The sequence below is a fragment of the Cydia fagiglandana genome, chromosome 27 (genome assembly GCF_963556715.1).
Source record: "Cydia fagiglandana chromosome 27, ilCydFagi1.1, whole genome shotgun sequence".
In the NCBI taxonomy this organism is placed as follows: domain Eukaryota; kingdom Metazoa; phylum Arthropoda; class Insecta; order Lepidoptera; family Tortricidae; genus Cydia; species Cydia fagiglandana.
Window position 1 is genome coordinate 3,690,825 of NC_085958.1, and position 21,280 is coordinate 3,712,104.

Sequence of the window (21,280 nt, forward strand, 5' to 3'; positions counted from 1 at the left end):
GGAATTGTTATGGATATGACCTGTCAGTGTCAAAAGTACTGATGTAGTATGTAGTGTACTCTCAGAAAGTGTACAATTTTCATTTTTTTTCGAAAAAGTAAAAAAATTTGAGTTATTTCAACTCAGATCAGAATCACCAGGGCTATGATTGAAATATGTAAATAAAAAAGTGTTAGCAGTTTTTCATAGAAATTTTGGTTGTCAGTTTTGTGACGGTCCATACAAAGTGTACGTGAAAATGCGTCACAAAAATCATTTCATTCATTTCGGACTTTTTTATTCCTTTTTAAATCGATTGACCTCGTGATTCTGAGTAGAAATAACCCAAAATTTGATGGTTTTTCGAAAAACTGGGGACAATTTAAACTGAAAAACATATTTTTTTACTCTATTTAATGGTACTTATAGACTTTCTTTAATAAATATGTCGTGACAGTTAAAATCTTGTGATGTGATATCACATGTCAGTCATATGACTCATATCACGACTTCGGCTACATTCTCTTAACTTTCCATGATTTGTGTGTTTCAAATAACTATATTAATAAATATGTTTCATAAAAAAGTAGGTAGGTATACTAAATAAATAAATTTATATTATAAATATGACAATCTTACACAAATGGACCTATGCTCTACAGTAAGCACAAGAAGACATAAATTGTGGTTACGTAAACAACGATATACAATACGAGTTTACTTATATTAAAGTACATAGAAAACACCCATGACTCAGGAACAAATATCAGTGCTAATCATACATAAATGCCCTTACCGGGATTCGAACCCAGGACCATTGGCTTCTTAGGCATAGATAGGGTTTCTACCGATTAAGAAAATCTGATGAAAAAACATCGTAGGAGGTATTAGTAGAAGTTGAACTACTACTATTAAACAGTCGAGCAATTTTAGATTTGAAGTTTTAACCTCCCAGAGACCTATAAAAAGGTCTCCTGTGCCAATCTAATTTGAACTTTGTGTTGACAAAATAAAATTTCATTTTGCTTGGCAACGTTTGACGTATGGGCGGCTAGAGGATAATATCTAATTACAGTGTCTAATTAATTTAATTATGATGAAAATGTTGATCAGTTTTTAATGAGTGATAACTTTACCCGAATAAATAAGACATAAGCCTTACCTATAATACCTATGTATAATTAAGTATATTTATAAATTTGTAATTTAATCGGATTTGATTTTAAAGTTAAGAAAGTACTTACCAATATTACATGTACCTTAACAAATAATAAACTCAGCCCAGTACCAATTTAAATTAATAAATATTATGGGGTAGTCTCGCACAAATCGACCTAGACTCAGTAAGGCTTGTGTAATGGGTACTAAATGACGATAGGTATATATAATTAATAGATACCTTACCTATATATAAATACTTAAATACATATAAAATATCTATAACTCAAGAAGAAATATTCGTGATAAACACAAATTAATAAATGGCCTTAACGAGATTCGAACCCCGAACCTTAAGCTTCGCAGGCAAGGTCACTACCAACTATTTATAAGCCAGGCCATTATACTTAACTTAGTACATTTGGTTATCCATATACTTAAGTATGTATAGAATGAGTCACTTTTGCATATTGTTATATAATATAATATAAAATACCAGTATTGCACGTACAATGTTTGTGTAGCAATCTAACATGTTGTTTTAGAAAATCGAAGTAAGATATGTACCGATACTTGGCTATATTATGCAGATAATATATCAAATAAATACATAATTCGTTAACGCCGCCCGCACACTAAAATACTAATCACTGTATTTAATATAAGTATAAAAAAATAACAACTTACTAATCAATCTATGGCTCCTAACATAGTCCATATAACGGCTCAAAGCGTGCACGGCCATCGCGATCCCGAAATTCAAACTTCGAACACAAATTTGAATACCGAACACGATCCGCGATTGGCTGAAATTACAGCATGATGCCAACGGCCCGGCGGCGCGAGAGTGACTGGCGGTCGGACAATGAATTCGGTAAGTATCGAGTTTTTTTTAATATCAATCGGCATTGCCGCAATGCTAAATAGAATCCGTGGCGTGGAAAAATAATGAAAAACAGAAAAAAAAGTTACGAAAGTTGAGGTGACAAGGTTTATGTAAATTGGATTGGTTATAGGACGGGAAATTATTTTGAAATATTATGTAATTTATTTAAAATTACTCTGGCATTTCTTACCATAAAAAATAGGGAACAAATAAAATACACACATCAATTACCTATTTATAAATTTTTAGGCGTAATATTGTTTAACAATTCAATTTTGTCAATTTCTATAACAACTCTAACTATAATAAAAAAAACATTGTTCACTATAATGTTTATCATTTATGTAATAATAATGTCTAGGTTGAAAGTTCCATACGGGTATCCGTCTTTACCCCGTGTTCCTTTTACCCCGCCTTACCCTATTGCAATTATTCTGGAGTTTATTCTAAGCTAAATAAATCAAAGTAAATTATTTATCTAATTTATTTTTAAAATGATATATACATTTCCTGAATACAATCTGTCTAAGATAACTTTGCACCGAACTGAACATAACCTGCCTATGTTAATATCTAATCTCTATGTAAATTAGTAATACCTACATAATATATTATGTATGTTTAATTCTTAAGATTAAGTATTTGAAATTTAATTCGAAAAGTGTGCAACACAATATATAAGTGTACTAATTTTATGATACTGACAACATATGTACCTACGTATAAATATAGCTACACCGGCTACAACCCTACACCTCTGCCTCGAGAAGATTTAATTCCCCCCTCAATTGGAGGAGGGTATCCCAATATGGGACCGGCAACAAACTTTGTCATTAGAAATACAATGCAGAGTTTGATTAGTCCGAGTCTATCGAATTGTTATCACAATATCACACATGTACGTATAGGTATAGTATATGTATATATAACACTGTACCGAATCGGAAACTATTGAAACTCGGTCAATATCGGTTCGCAAGGCTACGCAATAAAACCAAATATGGAACATTAATAACTGTTACAATGAGAAACGGTTATTCACACTAATGTAATAGGTATCACGTAATACATTTTTCGGAAAAACCATTTTACAGTACATATGGTCCTATTTTCCCGCACTAGTGCGTAAAACAGCACTCTTCGTGCGTATATCAAAAGTTTAAAGGGCCATATGTACTGTAAAACGTTGTAGGAGACACGTGCGAATAAGTCTTTACCGCACTTGTAACGTAAATAACTAATTAGATGACCTGAGATATACGTCAATGGTAATATACCACTGGTTTCCTACTTGTGTTCTCAAAAACATAAATATCCACAACCTGTTAGCTACATCGTTTCTTGGAAACCGATATGTTGACACGAACCGACGTCCGCATTTTGCACGTGTATATTTAGCGTCGTTATTTGCCATACAAATTAGTCATTTCTTCTTTGTTGGAGTATGGAGGAGTCAAGTTTTTAAAAAAACATTGTAAAAAAAATTACATTGCACATATACACCGTGTTTTTTTTGATATCCGTTAATTTCAAGGGTGCATTCCTGAGCTTAAATCAAGTAACTTTCTCAATGACACCGATATTCTAATTAACTCCATTTCGGAGATAATCAATAATTTATTTTTTTCCTATAAGGCCTCTACAAACGTGTATACTTGCCTAAGGGCCGGTTTACATATTGATTAGTGTTTAGAATGAGTTCATACATTTGCTACTAAACTTAAGCACAATCTCGGACGATCGATGTTCGAAATAACATTGATATGTCACAGATTACAATTGTTTGGTTGAGTTAAATGTAATACCCGTGTTACAACAACGCGATATACTACAATTAATTACTTTTTAACCTTAATTTTTTTTTACAAAAATTAGAAAAAAAAATATATTTTTTTTAAATTATCTATGACATTTAGTTCTCTTAAACGTACTTAACCATACCCCGAAGTTAACGGAATTCAATAAAAACGCGGTGTACAGTACAGGGTGAAATTAGTAATTAGTATCACTGCAATGTTTTGCCACCAGAGTGCAGCACTAGTTTGTTTATTAAACCATAGAGTAACTTATACATACTAGGCCTTAAACTGTTTTTTGACAAGCTTTCACTATGACATTGATGCATCAAGCAAGGGCATCGTTTGTTTACAGGTAACACCGCCTACCGCGAAAATATTTCGTTATCTGGCTCTCTATCGTTCGAATAGGCAAGAGTGATAGAGAGGCAGAAACCGAAATTTCGATTTTCGTGATGACGTTTCGTAATGATATTTTCGTACAATTCTTTAATAAATGTAATACTATACTATAGTTCGTTTTTTTAGCATTAGAAATAAGGTAAACAATCCTGATGTGTCTTTTAATTGAAAAACACATTTTAAAAATAAGTTACGGCAAATATGTAACAATTATGAATCTAATACGATCATTTATATTCTTCTGCTTTCATAAGTAATGGTTTTTGATTTTTAAAAAGCGTTTTTCAATTAAAAGACATGTCAAGATCGCTTACCTTCTTGCAAGTTCTCTCTAGTGCTAAAAGAACGAACTATAGGTAGTATCATTAGATAAATTTCTTCAATGAAAGATGGGTATTCAAATTACTAATTACCTGCTTAGGTACAGTAGAATTTACACAACCTTGACCTTTTTACCTCTCATGCTGTCGCGTAATGAAATTGTCAGTGTGTCAAAAATAATCATTATTGAATTTTAATGTACACACAACTCAGTTGATTTCAAAGTGTTTGTCATTTGTTATTACAGCAAATACACAAAAATTTTAGGACTTTTCCAACTAATAGCAACCTTCTTATGGGTCGGTCTTATGTCTTGAAAATAAGGTTTATTTATTGTATATTAAGCTTAGAAACAAATTGAAAATGGAAATATTCGCTGTCTTCGGTGGCTTGAACCCACGACCACCGGATCGCTAGCCCGGTCACAGAATAAATAATAGTACTAGGTACAGAAGACTCACTCGCTAACAAAACGTGTCTGTTACGATCAGGACAGATATGACCGCTAGGTGGCGACAGCGCCACGCGCGGCTTATGGCTAGCCACCAAAATTGGGGTCGAACGGATGTACTTTTAGCTACCTGTAGCAAAGCGACGAAATCGCGGAGTGAGCCACGCCTGGCCCGGTACCCTTCCATCTGAGCTACTAAGACCTTACCCAATATAACGAAAATTTCCACCATATTTGAGCCTTATGGAGGCCCTAGCGACATCTAGCGTAAGAGTGTTATACTTCTTAAACGTCAAGTCCTACCCAAGACAGTGAATTGTTCCACTTTTAATTTGTTTGTTTAATTTGTCTTAAGACACAAATAATTTATTGTATATTAAAAATGTGACAAGAATTTATTCATCAAAAATGTAAAATTACAAAAAAACGGAATGAGCAACAACAAAAAGATGGCGCTAGTGCAGAGTAGAGTTAAGCCCCCTCCAGACTATGCGCGTGAATCGCGGGCGAAGCCGCGAACGCAAGTGTGGCGTCGATTTCGCAGATTGTTCACGCCTTCGCGCCTTGTTCTCCGTTTTTTGTCGGTATTTCGGCCCGCGTCAAAGGAGACGCGAAGCGCGAACTTGCAAGACTCCACATTACACAATATTTTGGCTCCTCTGTGGCAAGATAAATATGAATTATATTATGATTATATTATATTAAGCAGCTACATTGTACGGTTTTACAATAAAACAAAATGGAAAAACAGCTAAATCACGTATGATGTCATAGATAACTAACAGTTAAACTCGATCAGCTGATGCTTTTCCGCCATATTGACGCAAACCAAACTGCGAAATCGCCATGAAGTGTGCGAGTGTGGAGTCATACGTCAACTTCGCGATATGTTCGCTCCGCGACGTCGCGCCGCGATTCACGCACATAGTCTGGAGGGGGCTTTAGACGAGTTAGGTATTATAGTTCGTTTTTTTTAGCATTAGAAAGAACTTGCAAGAAGGTAAGCGATCTTTTTTTTTAGCCTGTTTTTTTTAGCATTAGAAAGAACTTGCAAGAAGGTAAGCGATCTTGACATGTCTTTTAATTGAAATACGCTTTTTAAAAATCAGTAACTATTACTTATGAAAGCAGAAGAATATAAATGATCGTATTAGATTCATAATTGTTACATATTTGCCATGACTTATTTTTTAAACGTGTTTTTCAATAAAAAGACACATCAAGATCGTTTACTTTATTTCTAACTAGCTGTGCCCGCGGCTCCGCCCGCGTGGAATTCGGTTTGTGTCAGTAAGCTGCTAAATATATAAAAAATAGTAAATTACATTACGCTGTATTTTTTTATTCAAAAAATTATAACATTTATAATTTCCTGCATGATAATTTCTCTTATTGTTTCATACTTTTTAGAGCCCGATTTGTAGTAGTCCGACTACGCCCGACTCTTTTAGTATGAGAAAGTCGAAGTCGCCTAGCTTTGGACCGCGTTCAGTGCGCCACATACGTCGGGCAATTCCCGACTCTTTTAGTATGAGGGCGCCGAAGGAGCCCGGCTTTGGAACGCATTCAGCGCGCCACGTGCGTCGGGCTATAGCCCGACGCTTTGAGTATGAGGGTGCCTTCGGCTCCCAACTTTGACAAGCGTACGGGTTAAACAGATCAGTGTGTTACGTTCTTTCCTGTGGACATACACAAAGTTAAGGGCTATAAAGGTTAATTTTCTTATTTAACCCTAACCCACGTAAAAAGGTCCTCCTTTTATTTACAGAACTATGATAAAATCATTACTTACATGCCCACAAGCTGTTAACTATTGCCCACAGGGGAGAAAAATGTACGGTTCGCGCGAACACGCTAGTTTTCTCTCCTGTGGGCAATAGTTAACAGCTTGTGGGCATGTAAGTAATGATTTTATCATAGTTCTGTAAATACAAGGAGGACCTTTTTACGTGGGTTAGGGTTAAATAAGAAAATTAACCTTTATAGCCCTTAACTTTGTGTATGTCCTCAGGAAAGAACGTAACACACTGATCTGTTTGACCCGTACACGTGTCACGTACGTCGGGTTACGCCCGACGCTTTGAGTATGAGGGAGGCGCCCGGCTTTGGAACGCGTACAGCGTATTACATACGTCGGTCTACGCCCGACACTTTTAGCAAAAAGAATAGATAGTATAGAGGGGTCCTGCCATTGTCAATTTTGTAGTCACGGTACATTTACTGCCATCTATCGACACACAATTAAAACTTAAAATAAAATTGAAAATGTACAAAATAATCAAAATATGTTTAAGGATAAATGATTCTTAATTTTTATTGTTCCATACTGACCCATGTTCTTTCACTGATATGTGTTAAAATTGTTAAATACCAAACGGTGTCGTTAACGCCATCTAGCCGAGAATAGGCCAAAGGTAATGGCGCCATCTATTCGAGAATGACTTTTCCTTGGCCGTCCGAGGCACGTTTTTTTCTTAGAGTTTATTTATCTTATACGGAGTTATATATATCTCTGCTTTTAGTATGAGGGCGCCGAAGGCGCCCGGCTTTGGAACGCGTACAGCGTGCCACGTGCGTCGGGCGTAGCCCGACGCTTTAAGTATGTGGGTGCCTTCGGCGCCCAACTTTGGCAAGCGTACAGCGTGTCACGTACGTCGGTCTACGCCCGACTCTTTTAGTATGAGGGCGCTGAAGACGCCCAGCTTTGAAACGCGTACGTTACGCCCGACGCTCTGAGTATGGAACGCGTACAGCGTGTCACGTACGTCGGTCTACGCCCGACACTTTTAGTATGAGGGTGCCGTAGGCGCCCGGCTTTGGAACGCGTACAGCGCGCCAGGTACGTTGGGCTACTCCCGTCGCTTTGAGTATGAGGGCGCCGAAGGCGCCCGGCTTTGTAACACGCACAGTGTGTCACGGGTCTACGCCCGACTCTTTGAGTATGAGGGCGCCGAAGGCGCCCGGCTTTGGTAACCATACAGCGTGTCACGTACGTCTCTTTTAATATGAGAAAGTCGAAGTCGCCTGGCTGTGGACCGCGTGCAGCGCGCCACGTTGTCGGGCTACGCCAGATTCTTTTAGTATGAGGGCGCCGAAGGCGCCCGGCTTTGGAACGCGTAAAGCGCGACACGTACGTCGGGTTAAGTCCGAAGCAGTGCCGGTTTAAGATATTTTGATGCCCTAAGCATTTCTAGACCATGGTGCCCCCTCTCCCTAGGGTCATTAAGATTACATTATTTTTAGGGTTCCGTACCCAAAGGGAACGGGACCCTATTACTAACACTTCGCTGTCCGTCCGTCCGTCCGTCTGTCACCAGGCTGTATCTCACGAACCGTGATAGTTAGACAGTTGAAATTTTCACAGATGATGTATTTCTGTTGCCGCTATAACAACAAACGCTATAGCAACAGAGTACCTAATGCTACTGCAGTCGCCACCCGAGTGTCACCTTTATCATATGTTAGGTTAGAATGTAATTGAAAACGCGAGCGAAGCGAGCGCGAAAATTTTTCGATATAAAAACGCAGTATGATAGACAGTTGTACATTTTTACTTTTAGTATGGAAATCAGTCACATCATTTTATGACGAAAATTGACAATAACTTTGCAACAAAGTAATGCTGCTGCAGTCGCCACCCGAATGTCACCTTTATCATACCTTAGAAAGTTATTAAAAACGCGAGCGAAGCGAGCGCGAAAATTTTTCGATATAAAAAACGCAATTTTACTTTTAGTCCCAACCAGGCGCGAATCCAGGATTTCATACAAAGAAGGGATAGGACAGTTTTCTATCAGCCTAGCTTCGCATAGGGCTCGATATTTAAGAGTTTCAGCGAGGTTGTTTTCATGTATAGAAGATGCAAGAAAATTATTCAATGAAATTTGTTGATGTCCGTACCCCCTCATCTAAACTTAGAGTTAATTTGGCAATAACCTTCCTCGGTGGCTATTCATGTCACTATGTATTAAATTCAGCGCCATCTGTTAGTTTACCAGGGTACTCAATAGTGGTAGCACATATTTGAAAAAAGTTTGCCCCTCCTTCCTAAGTAGCGCCATAAGATTTAGAGGCAAACTTAAATCAAGCGAGTATTATGGCTACCCCCCCTTTTGAGGGTTGAATTTTTATAGCCTATAACCTGGCCGGAGGTTTTCTCGACAGATTAGTAAAGTTTGCATCAAAATCCGTTCAGCCGTTTTCACGTGATGCGCGTTCAAATAAACAGACAAACAGATAAACAGATAAACAGACAAACAGACAAAAATTCTAAAAACTGTTGAAACGTGTTCTGTTATCGATTCTAAGTATCCCCAGCCAACTTTTTTTCAAATATCTTCCATGTACAGACTTTCGACCCTCTACAGCTTTATTATATGTATAGATAGATAGATATAGATGTATAGATGTTAAAAAAAACGAAGTATAGGGCTGCATGTTATTGAAACCGAAGAAATGTTGGATGGGTTTGAATTTGTGCCGTGTCCCACGGAAACACATGCTAGTGGCACGGATTATTGTAATTATACAGGGTGTCCCAGAATTCGACGTCAAGCCGTAAACGGACGATAGACCAAGTCAAAACAGTTATCATAAAAATACAAAAAAAAATCCAACTCATGTTTTTTAAAAATTATGGTTACTTTAAAAATTCACTAAAAAATCCACACCCTGTAATGGTTCTTTAACTCTTGTTACTACAAATTCCATAATTTATTCTAATTTTTTTATTATTGTGTAATCTTGAATAATTACAGGGTGTGGATTTTTTAGTGAATTTTTAAAGTGACCTTAATTTTTAAAGAACATGAGTTGGATTTTTTTTTGTATTTTTATGATAACTGTTATGACTCGGTCTATCATCCGTTTACCGCTTGACGTCGAATTCTGGGACACTGTATATATTAATTTATTGTATATTATCAGTTATTTGCTATAGATATACCAACGAATGTCAAAGTGACCACAAGTAAAATTAGTTAACGATATTTACCAACAATATTAGCTTTAGTTAAAATGTTAATGTAAAATCTTGTCAAAGGATATTTGTTTCAAACATTTAAAAATAACAAAACATGCCGTCCTGTCAAACGATATTTATTTGGCATTGACTTCCAAGGAAAAAGTGTCAGGAAACATTTACAAAAACATACCTATTTTAACCCAAATCTATGAGAACTTATAATATTTAAATTTTGTACTAAAAATAAAATAACACGAAAATATATTGCTAGAAATTGTAATAAAATTTTTACCCGACTACGGCAACGCAAAAGGAGGGTTATTTACAGTGAGTAGAGAGTTGTAGATTTGCAAAATGTCATATCTTTCGTTGATAAAAATTGTTAGAGCCTAGTAGAAGTTATGGGTTTAAATCTACTCCCTGTTATAAATGTAACATCATCCTGGCATTCTATACCTACTTTAAGAGCCCTTCAACGTGCACACTAGCGCCACAGCTAAATAATCATGATTATTTAAATTTGACGAAAGATATTGAAAAAAGGGGGCCGCTACGTACTGTATTGTGTATTTAAGTACCTTTTGAATACATCAGACTAGTTTTTATGTTGCTGGATTCGTCAATTTATGCGTCCAAAGTTAAAACGGCCGTTTTTGTTTTGAGTTCCTAGATCGACGAAACCAGCAACATAAAAACTAGTTTGATGTATTCAAAAGGTACTTAAATACACAATAGAGTACGTAGCGGCCCCTTTTTTTCAATATCTTTCGTTAAATTTAAATAATCACGATTATTTAGCTGTGGCGCTAGTGTGCACGTTGAAGGGCTCTTAAATAATTTTTGGCATTTTTTGTACAAGTTTTTATAGCTGCCTGTACTTTTCTTTCCACAGTCAACTAATACTCGTCGAGACTATTCTGAAAACCCCAAACACAATTAGGCTTCGTTGTTTTATCACAGAGTTCCTATGGCCACCACCTCACCATCACCACCATCAGATGATGTAGACATCATCTGATCAGCTCGATGGTACCATAATATTGCATTGTCACCCGATTTACATAGTATGCAAATTTTCAGCTTAATCTGAAACCGGGAGGTAGGTTAAATTTAACTTGCAAGATTTGCAAGTTAAATTTACATTGCAAGTTAATTAAATGCCTGTAAAAAATGTACCTAGTAGTGTAGTACTGTAGAGCTGACAGGGGTGACATCATCTGTTATGATTCATCACCTCTGTTCTTTCTATAATTAAAAAAAAAACAGCGAAAAGGAAATGTTCATGCTAATTGTCGTTTTAAAACGTGAGCGTAACTATAATTGTATGTATGGGAGCGGCTTTTTGGCGGCAGTTTCGAGTGTCTCTTAACGTACTGAATGTAGGCACGCTTGTTTACCACTTAGCCACCATTGGGTAACGTAGTTACTCTATTTCAAGGTTGTTAGCTTATGTAAGTGACCAAATAATGCTAGTTATACGAAAATAAATTGGGGAAATAACGGGTCATAATGTAATTATAAATTACATTTAAATAACACTGTCAGTCTTATTAATTCAAGTTTAAGCAGGCTTAAATAACTAGAGTTCGATCAAGAAAAGTCTGCCACGATTGTGATAGCACACGCAGTGCAACTCAGTGCAAGTGTTATTTATTCGTCATAATTTCATAGAAGTTTGACGTTTGATAACACTTGCACTGCGTGTGCTATCAAAATCGTTGCAGCTTATCTTGATGTTGATTTGTAGCTTGTAATACAAGCGGATGTCACTTTTTGACAGATTTTGTTAGAAAAGCCCCCGAAACATGTCACGAATAGTACTAAAAATAAGTGAATAAAACCATGACTTATGGAGCAGTGGTGGCCGAGTGGATATGACGCCCGACTTTCAATTCGAACTTTCGTTTCGAGTTTTTCGGAACTTATGTACGAAATATCATTTGATATTTACCACTAGCTTTTCGGTGAAGGAAAACATCGTGAGGAAACCTGCATACATCTGCGAAGAAATTCAAAGGTGTATGTGAAGTCCCCAATCCGCATTGGGCTAGAGTGGGGACTATAGCCCAAGCCCTCTCGCGCATGAGAGGAGGCCTGTGCTCAGCAGTCGGACGTATATAGGCCGAAATGATGATGATGATGATGAAAACCATGAAATGATATACTTATAGATGCAATCATATATTATGTAGATTACATATGTACTTAGAAGTTCGTGTCACAAACAGACACCTGTGAAAACAACATCTGTGGACACGTTATAAATACCTACCTAATCGGTAATCAATTACCGATTACAGTCAATAATAAGATATTACATGTCGCACGTACAGTCATCAGCAATAGTATCTTACACAACTAGGGCCGCAAAAATATGTGACACGTTCTTATTTGGAGCGCAATAAGAGCGCGTCATATATTTTTGCGGCCCTAGTTGTGTAAGATACTATTGCTGATGACTAGGGTTGCCAACTTTTTTTGGTGGAATATAGTATTTTCCACAATAAGGCATCAAAAATATAGTTTCAAAAAAATTTTGTACTTTTAGATAAAATACTAAACATGAGTGTAATATACGTTTGTGAAGCTTGCCACCGGCCCTGACATGACGACCACGACCACTCTGACAAGAGTGTGACGACAAAGAAGAGATACGTTTAATCGGAAATACAGGGTGAAATTTAATTCACTGGCCAAATTGAAACAACCGAAAGAACTTGAAAAAATATTAAACACGTGTTTTTTCTTTTAATACCGCTCAGTACATTTTTTTCGAAATAACTCATCATCAAGTTGTCCTAAAAACCTCGTACGTTATGGTGAACCGACAACCACCCACTACACCCGCTTCTCTCTTATCAGTTAAGGTCATTGACACCCCGCCCCTCCCGTTGTTTGCAATCGCGTCACCAATTATGAACCCTATTGCAGCGAGATTACCTACATAAGTTGCTAATTTTTCCTTTCATATTAACGGGCTTAGAACCGGCAACCCATTTTTAATCTAAAATGTAATTTCTGACTAACAAAACGTCCGTGGCTTAAAAACAATGAGTAAAAACTAGGTCAGGAATCTTTGCATTCAGGCGTATTTAAAAAATTGAATCAACTTACGTACATTTGATTAAAAATCGACGCAATTAACGAAAGTCCCACGAGATGGTACTCTTGGATTCAATCCTTGTCTGCGAAGGCGTGGAACGGATTCCATTTCGTATAATCTTTGTGCACCACGTAAACACTCACCACTTAATAAATAACACCGTACCACTTCGTAGTATTCCCGGTTCGAAATCATTTTTTTAAACCTTAGTACGCGCGCGATTGTTATTTTATGGTTGGCGAGTGACGAGTGACTAATCATTTATGCTTACCGTTATGTTTACCGCTAGCACGGAATGGTTTAGACTACCCTCGAAATTGATAAACCTGCCTACCATCGCCAACACTAACTAGGTGGATCCTATTGCGACGATTATAAGGTTTAGTGTAGGTCAGATAAGGGTTTTGCTGATGTTGTTGTTAAAACCTACTATTAGGTTTGTTTACATTTGTGGTAATAGGGTGACCACGACTCGTGGAAAATATTTAAAAATTGAAAAATGAAAATTAAAAAAAAGTGTACTCTTTTTTTTCGCTAAATAGATTCCTTAAGTGTAACCTAGTGCCGGGAATGAATATGGCCAGTGATTTAAATTTCATCCTGTATAGTATTTTAGCGTACTATCCTGTATAGTATTTTAGCGTCCACCCAGTTATTGTTGGCGATGGTAGGCAGGTTTATCAATTTCGAGGGTAGTCTAAACCATTCCGTGCTAGCGGTAAACATAACGGTAAGCATAAATGATTAGTCACTCGTCACTCGCCAACCTTAAAATACATAATAATCGCGCGTACTAAGGTTTAAAAAAATGATTTCCAACCGGGAATATTACGAAATGGTACGGTGTTATTTATTAAGTGGTGAGTGTTTACGTGGTGCACAAAGATTATACGAAATGGAATCAGTTCCACGCAGTGTTCCACGCCTTCGCAGACAAGGATTGAATCCAAGAGTACCATCTCGTGGGACTTTCGTTAATTGCGTCGATTTTTAATCAAATGTACGTAAGTTGATTCACTTTTTTAAATACGCCTGAATGCAAAGATTCCTGACCTAGTTTTTACTCATTGTTTTTAAGCCACGGACGTTTTGTTAATAATCATTAGTCAGAAATAACATTTTAAATTAAAAATGGGTTGCCTTTGTATTTTGACGGTTCTAAGCCGTTAAAGTATGAAAGGAAAAATTAGCAACTTATGTAGGTAATCTCGCTGCAATAGGGTTCATAATTGGTGACGCGATTGCAAACAGCGGGAGGGGCGCGGGGTGTCAATGACCTTAACTGATAAGAGAGAAGTGGGTGTAGTGGGTAGTTGTCGGTTCACCATAACGTACGAGGTTTTTAGGACAACTTGATGATGAGTTATTTCGAAAAAAATGTACTGAGCGGTATTAAAAGAAAAAACACGTGTTTGATATTTTTTCGAGTTCTTTCGGTTGTTTCAATTTGGCCAGTGAATTAAATTTCACCCTGTATATTTTTCCAAAAGTATATAGTATAGAGAGCCAAAATATAGTACAATACTACTAGTACGGTTGGCAACCCTACTGATGACTGTACTTGCTAGTTCTCTTACAATGAAGTTGACAGTGGTTAAAATATTTTTTACAGTACATATGGTCCTATTTTCTTGCACTAGTGCGTAATAGCACTTTCCAGTCATTTTTAGGATTCCGTACCCAAAGGGTAAAACGGGACCCTATTACTAAGACTCTGCTGTCCGTCCGTCCGTCTGTCACCAGGCTGTATCTCACGAACCGTGATAGCTAGACAGTTGAAATTTTCACAGATGATGTATTTCTGTTGCCGCTATAACAACAAATACTAAAAACATAATAAAATAAAGATTTAAGTGGGGCTCCCATACAACAAACGTGATTTTTGACCGAAGTTAAGCAACGTCGGGCGGGGTCAGTACTTGGATGGGTGACCGTTTTTTTTTGCATTATTCCGTACCATAGTACGGAACCCTTCGTGCGCGAGTCCGACTCGCACTTGCCCGGTTTTTTGACACAATTTATATTGAATTAAAAAGAAGAAAGCCGACCTATATTAAAAAGTAATTGAGTGTGACTTCACATGTCTGTGTTTCATATAAACTTCAGAGCTAATAAAGCTAAGGGTTTGCCAGTCGAAGTGTTTTACAGGTGGCGCTAGCATAGGTTTTCGTGTAAATATCCTAGAATAGGGGATATTACTGCAATGTTCTGCCGCCAGAGTGCAGCACTACTGACTCAGTAAATTCATAGACTAACTTATACATACTGTGCCTTAAACTGTTTTTGACAAGTTTTCACAGAGAATAAAATATGACATTGATGCATTAAGGCGGTTTGTTAACGAAGGCCTACCGGTAAATGCGAAAATCGAAATTTAGTTATCTGCCTCTTTATCGCTCGAATATGCAAGAGTGATAGAGAGATTAGATAACGAAATTTCGATTTTCTTGCTTCGCGGTAGACCATGTGATTGACGTGACATGTGATGTGTCAGTGTGGTCTGTTTACTGTATGTGCCACAAGTGCCCCCTACGCAGAGCTTTGCCTACTAGGGAATGCAAATCGGTTATTTTTTGTATGGAAATAATCGGTTATTAACCGAAACCACGGTTATTTCCATACAAAAAATAACCGATTTGCATTCCCTATTGCCTACCCTATTGTGTCAAATGTTTCAATTAAAGAAATAAATAATTACTTACATATTGTTACTACTACTTCGCAAAAAACTCTTGTTACATCTTAACTTAATTTTATTGTCAAATGTATCAGTGTACCTAAAGTTCTTGTTAGACCAAATAAATAAAATTAATGACATCGTGCCAGGTCAAAGGCCAAATTTATAATTTTCCTCAATTCACCAATCTAAAGTCCAACTCGTTTTACCAAAAACACATTCAGATGTATAAAATATGATACCAGTATGACTTTTATTTTATAGCTTTATTCATAAACGTTTGTCAGATCACAGACAAAACATCCTCCAGACTGAGCATAGTCGCGCTACCCCCTCTGCCACGCATACGGTAATTTTACTCTGTGTTCGAGTCGAAAGTGTCTTTGTGTGACGTCCGTGTCTTTGCTGAACGGACCAATCACGGCACGGGACTTCGCTCACCTCGTCCCGCGCACCCCCACATTTTTGGCATTATCGGTTGCATGAAATAATTGCTCTAAACTCGGTCTAGAGGATTCCTAGTCTATGGATCAAATGGAACAAACCGTTAATAATCCGTTGTGTAGACTGTTATTTTGACATTTCTGTCTATTAGAAAGAAACCGACAGCTAGGTTCGTAAGAGGCTGTTAAGTTTTATATATAAAGGGGTTATTTTTTTAGGATTTAGATTTATTCAGGTATTTCATAATATTAAATAACAATATAAATTATTCTTATTACCTAACCCTTTGCCTATGAACTTATGATTGTTTTAATGTAATAAATATAAATAAATATAAATTATTCTAGGCTAATTTACGTATACAAATTTATATTATGATTGTCAAGTATGTAAATAACTATAATTATGATTATAATATACAAATGTCAAACAATATATAATTTAAAATCATTCATTAATAGTTTATATATGACTTTTTAATTACTTAAAATAGGTAACACAAATCAACCCCATGCAGCCAAGTCTTCAATCAGTCCTCCTCGGTTATAATATAATATCATCTTGGTACCATGTAATGAAATCTGAATGCGCCTCCAAAAAACATGTCGTCCTTGCGATTATGTTGACCCTTTATATTTGATCGCCGCTTCCTTAAGTGTGTAAATACCTTTTAAAGTCTACAAAGAAGCGGATAGAGCTGATACAACACCATATCTTATGTGAAACTCAAGGCGTACCCAGACTAGTAAATTTTTCGCCAATCTGATTAAATTGCCCGATCGAATCAGGACGTGCGGACGCAGACGCCAATTTGGCTCGCCGAATTCAACCGTCGATAATGACCGATATCGCCGATAAAATGAGGTGTGGACACAAGAATACCAATTGGTGATTCCAGTATTTTCGTTCTGAGGCATTCTTTCAATTTAGAGGGCTCTAATATCACCATAAATCTAAAATCGGTATTTGACGCCAATTTCATTTCATTGGTTGATTTGATCAGTCCCGTCTGGATACCGCTTCAGCGAAAATATTTTACGAATTACGATACAGGCCCCGTAGACAATTTTCATACATTATATGTATAAATCATGTTTTGCGTTTTCCAAAAACGATTGTTAAGGGGCCCACTGATTAACAGTCGGCCGGACGGTATCGGCCTGTCAGTTAGAACATAACTTTGACAGTTCCGAACAACTGATAGGCCGATACCGTCCTGCGGACTGTTAATCAGTGGGCCCCTTTATTTGGCCAGGCCCTCAGTCGTGTAGTGTCAGGCGTGGCTCACTACGCGATTTCGTCGCTTTGCTACAGGTAGCTAAAAGTCCATCCGTTCGACCCCAATTTTGGGATTTGCCATAAGCCGCGCGTGGCGCTGACGCCACCTAGCGGCCATATCTGTGCTGATCGTGACAGACGCGTTTTGTTAGAGTGAGTCTTCTGTACCTAGTACTATTATTTATTCTGTGGTAGGTAGTGTCGAAATTTCTGCGAGTGCGTGCGAAGTACAAATTACAGTTATGTATTTTTCTTTGACTGTTATCTCATATTTAATTGGAGTACCTACTTATGACGAAACTAGGAGCGTTTTCTCATAAAAAACAAAAGAAAATCTGTGAATTTTGGTTTGAAACGAGTTGTGTGCGTGACGCACGTTTGAATAGTACTTATTTCTAAATCTAAAGTAATAAGGTACTCAGCGGAAATGTAACTGGTTTACCTATCAATGACCTGTATGTTTTGTTATTCTTATGACAATCTATTGTAATAGGCAGATTGTGAGTTATGGATAGGTTTCAGTAACAGAAATGTCACTGTTACGTTTTCAAGACATACGGCATAGAAGGCGCAGCGGCCAGCGAAACGCACTATGATGAGGTCAATCGTGAATATCGGTGAATAACTAATACTACCTTCTACAAAGTTATCTAATTATCCTTTATTGATCATATCCAGATTTTAAACGTTGTCTATCCTGTAGAATATATAAAATTAGGACTAGCTGATATTGTAAGTAGTAATTACCTGCGAAGATATTGGTTTGCCTTTTGTTCCAAAGAAAATCCAACATTATTCCCATACGCTCCGGATACAAATTTTTCGAATAAAATGTAATAAATATTTTTTTCGACCAAACACTTATATTCATAGTGGGATGTTACTATAGCTAAATAAGTCATTAAAAAAATCTAACACTTTAAAAATTGAGATTCTATTTCTATGAAAGAAATTCGCTAATAACTCATTCCAGGCGAATTTTTTAGTGCAGCCATTCTCTAAGTGTGTACCGCAGTACCCCTGCAGGGGTTCCGCGAGAATTTAGAACACTATGCTTTAGTCGCCTCGAAAAATTTTATGTAGGGTTAGGTTAAATTCTATGTACTACAATGTAGGGTTCCATCAAATATTTCGCTTTCCAAAAGGGTTCCGTCACAAAAAGAAGATTGAGAACCGCTGTATTAGTGCACCTGTACAGTCAACAACAGAGCTATGAATACAGGCAAAGTGCCAAAAATATGTATACACGACCTTAATGTACAGGCAATAAAGTACTGTATACATATTATTGACACTTTGCCTGTATTCATAGCTCTGTTGTTGACTGTACTTTCCGTCCAATCAGTTACCACGGTCTACGTTTAAATGTTTAAAAAACGACGAACGATTAGCGGCTTGCTACAAATAGTAGCACTTTCACCGTTTTCGTTTTCATTCTCGTTTGACAACTGAAGATATAGTGCATAATAGTTTTCCATCGCATTTTCTCGGATACGTTCGTATTTGTCATGCTACTTCAGTCAACCTCAGTACTCTTTGTACCGAGACTGACTGAAATAGCAAGACACGTTTGTAGGTACGTTTCCGTGAAAATACGATGGAAAATAATTAACCTAAGTTAATTGATTGAGACGTTCTACATCGCGATTTGTAAACGACGGCTGATCTGACGTTATCTACCTATACAGGGTGTGGCCTGTAACACGAGCAAATAATTAAAACACAGATTGTACCCCTCAAACGGAGACACTTTTGTTCAACAACTTTTAAAAATTATGAAGTATTTAGACTCCCTATTTTTCATACAAAATAAATATTGTCTTTAATGGACGCCATCGCTACGTCATATCATTGTGATTGACTTTGCTTGTCACGCCTTAGACATAACAAAAATTCGCAATACATTTCGTCTTAGAATAAACTTTAAAGTGTATTAAAAATCAAACCACAAGTTATTTTTAAAAGTCGTTGAGCAAATGTTTGTCAGTATGAGGAGTACAGCCTACATTTCAATGTTTTGCTCATGTTACAGGCCACACCCGGTATACAACATCTATATACAAAATCCAATCTGTAATGACGACACAAATACACAGAAAATGACACACGTCAGAGATAAATCTTTCAAACCTCGATCTCTTTTTGTGTACGGATGAGTCACAACACGCGTCGACATACTAGCCTCTAGCGGCCCACCATACAAGGAAAAGTGGCAATCGAATTTGAATCAACCGTATTAGAAAATAGAGTTGAATTTGTTTTGTTTTAAAATAGAACGAAAGAAAATAAAAGCAACTCTATTCCATTTCATTAAGATTTAAATTTCATTGGAGGTAATTTGTACTAGTATTAGGACATTGAACCCCAAGAGGCTAGAGTTCTACTTGTACCACATGTATTCGTATTCTTGTACCTATGCTTCGGCAGAAGGCAGAGATATATATACATATTTAATTACACAAACGGGTCTACCGCGATATAATTTCATTGTTTTTACCTTTAATTCCGACGTTTCAGCTGAGTTGCACCAATTACGTCGGAATTAAAGGTAAAAACAATGAAATTATATCGCGGTAGACCCGTTTGTGTAATTAAATATGTGTACAAAACGCGAGAGTTTAAAGTGTTATAGAGATATATATACATATATAACTCCGTATAAGATAAAAAACCGGGCAAGTGCGAGTCGGACTCGCGCACGAAGGGTTCCGTACCATAAAGCAAAAAAAAAAATGCAAAAAGAAAACGGTCACCCATCCAAGTACTGACCACTCCCGACGTTGCTTAACTTTGGTCAAAAATCACGTTTGCTGTATGGGAGCCCCACTTAAATCTTTATTTTATTCTGTTTTTAGTATTTGTTGTTATAGCGGCAACAGAAATACATCATCTGTGAAAATTTCAACTGTCTAGCTATCACGGTTCGTGAGATACAGCCTGGTGACAGACAGACGGACGGACGGACGGACGGACAGCGAAGTCTTAGTAATAGGGTCCCGTTTTACCCTTTGGGTACGGAACCCTAAAAAACGTGCCTCGGAAATCAAGAAAAAGTCATTCTCGAATAGATAGCGCCATACCTTTGGCCTATTTACATTTGTTATAGCGGCAACAGAAGTACATCATCTGTGAAAATTTCAACTGACTAGCTATCAAAGTTCATGAGATACAGCCTGGTCACAGACGGACAGGTAATAGGGTCCCGTTTTTACCCTTTGGGTACTGAACCCTAAAAAACAAAATTGCCAGTAATATACGATCAATTTACGCATGTTTGTTCGCACACAACATCTCACAGTCGAGAATATAAGTATATTACGTTAAAAGCACGCGAATTCGACACAGGCCGCGTAGCCAAGACGCCAATCGCTTACGCTTCGTAGCGATCGAAACGCAACTGTCACTGTCACACTAATATGGAAGAGTGATAGAGAGACATAATGCTTTTCGTTGTCGAAGCGATAGCGATTGTAACCTTGGCTAGGCCGGCAGTTCCGAACAAAACGATAAGTAAAAGTGGAGCAGAATCGTCGCGGTTGAGTAACTTTGTGCGCCACACGCTTAATTCACGTTCCACATATATTAAAACATATTCTTATTTTGGGCACTAATAAGAATATTTATATTTCATAGGAATATTTCAATTCTGAGAACATAATAACCAATGTAGAGTCAGACCGAGACAAGTCTGCAACGATTTTGATAGCACACGCAGTGCAAGTATTATTTTAAACGTCACACTTCTATGACATTCATCATCATCATCATCATCATCATCTCAGCCATAAGACGTCCACTGCTGAACATAGGGGGAGGCCCTTT

The 21,280-nt window shown here is 37.2% G+C and overlaps 1 protein-coding gene across 2 annotated transcripts in view; it reads right to left on the minus strand.

The window, feature by feature from the left end:
- The window catches only part of LOC134677982 (scavenger receptor class B member 1), a 130,594-nt gene that overhangs the window by 57,406 nt on the left and 51,908 nt on the right, over positions 1 to 21,280 (minus strand). Inside the window, exon 1 of one of the 2 annotated variants that reach the window (XM_063536416.1) lies at positions 1,825 to 1,948. The exons of the other annotated variant lie outside the window; for it this stretch is intronic. Coding sequence (XP_063392486.1) covers positions 1,825 to 1,882 — 58 coding nt within the window. The 5' untranslated portion in view covers positions 1,883 to 1,948. Of the gene's footprint in view, positions 1 to 1,824; positions 1,949 to 21,280 lie in introns of those variants that run through there. 2 annotated transcript variants of the gene reach the window in all.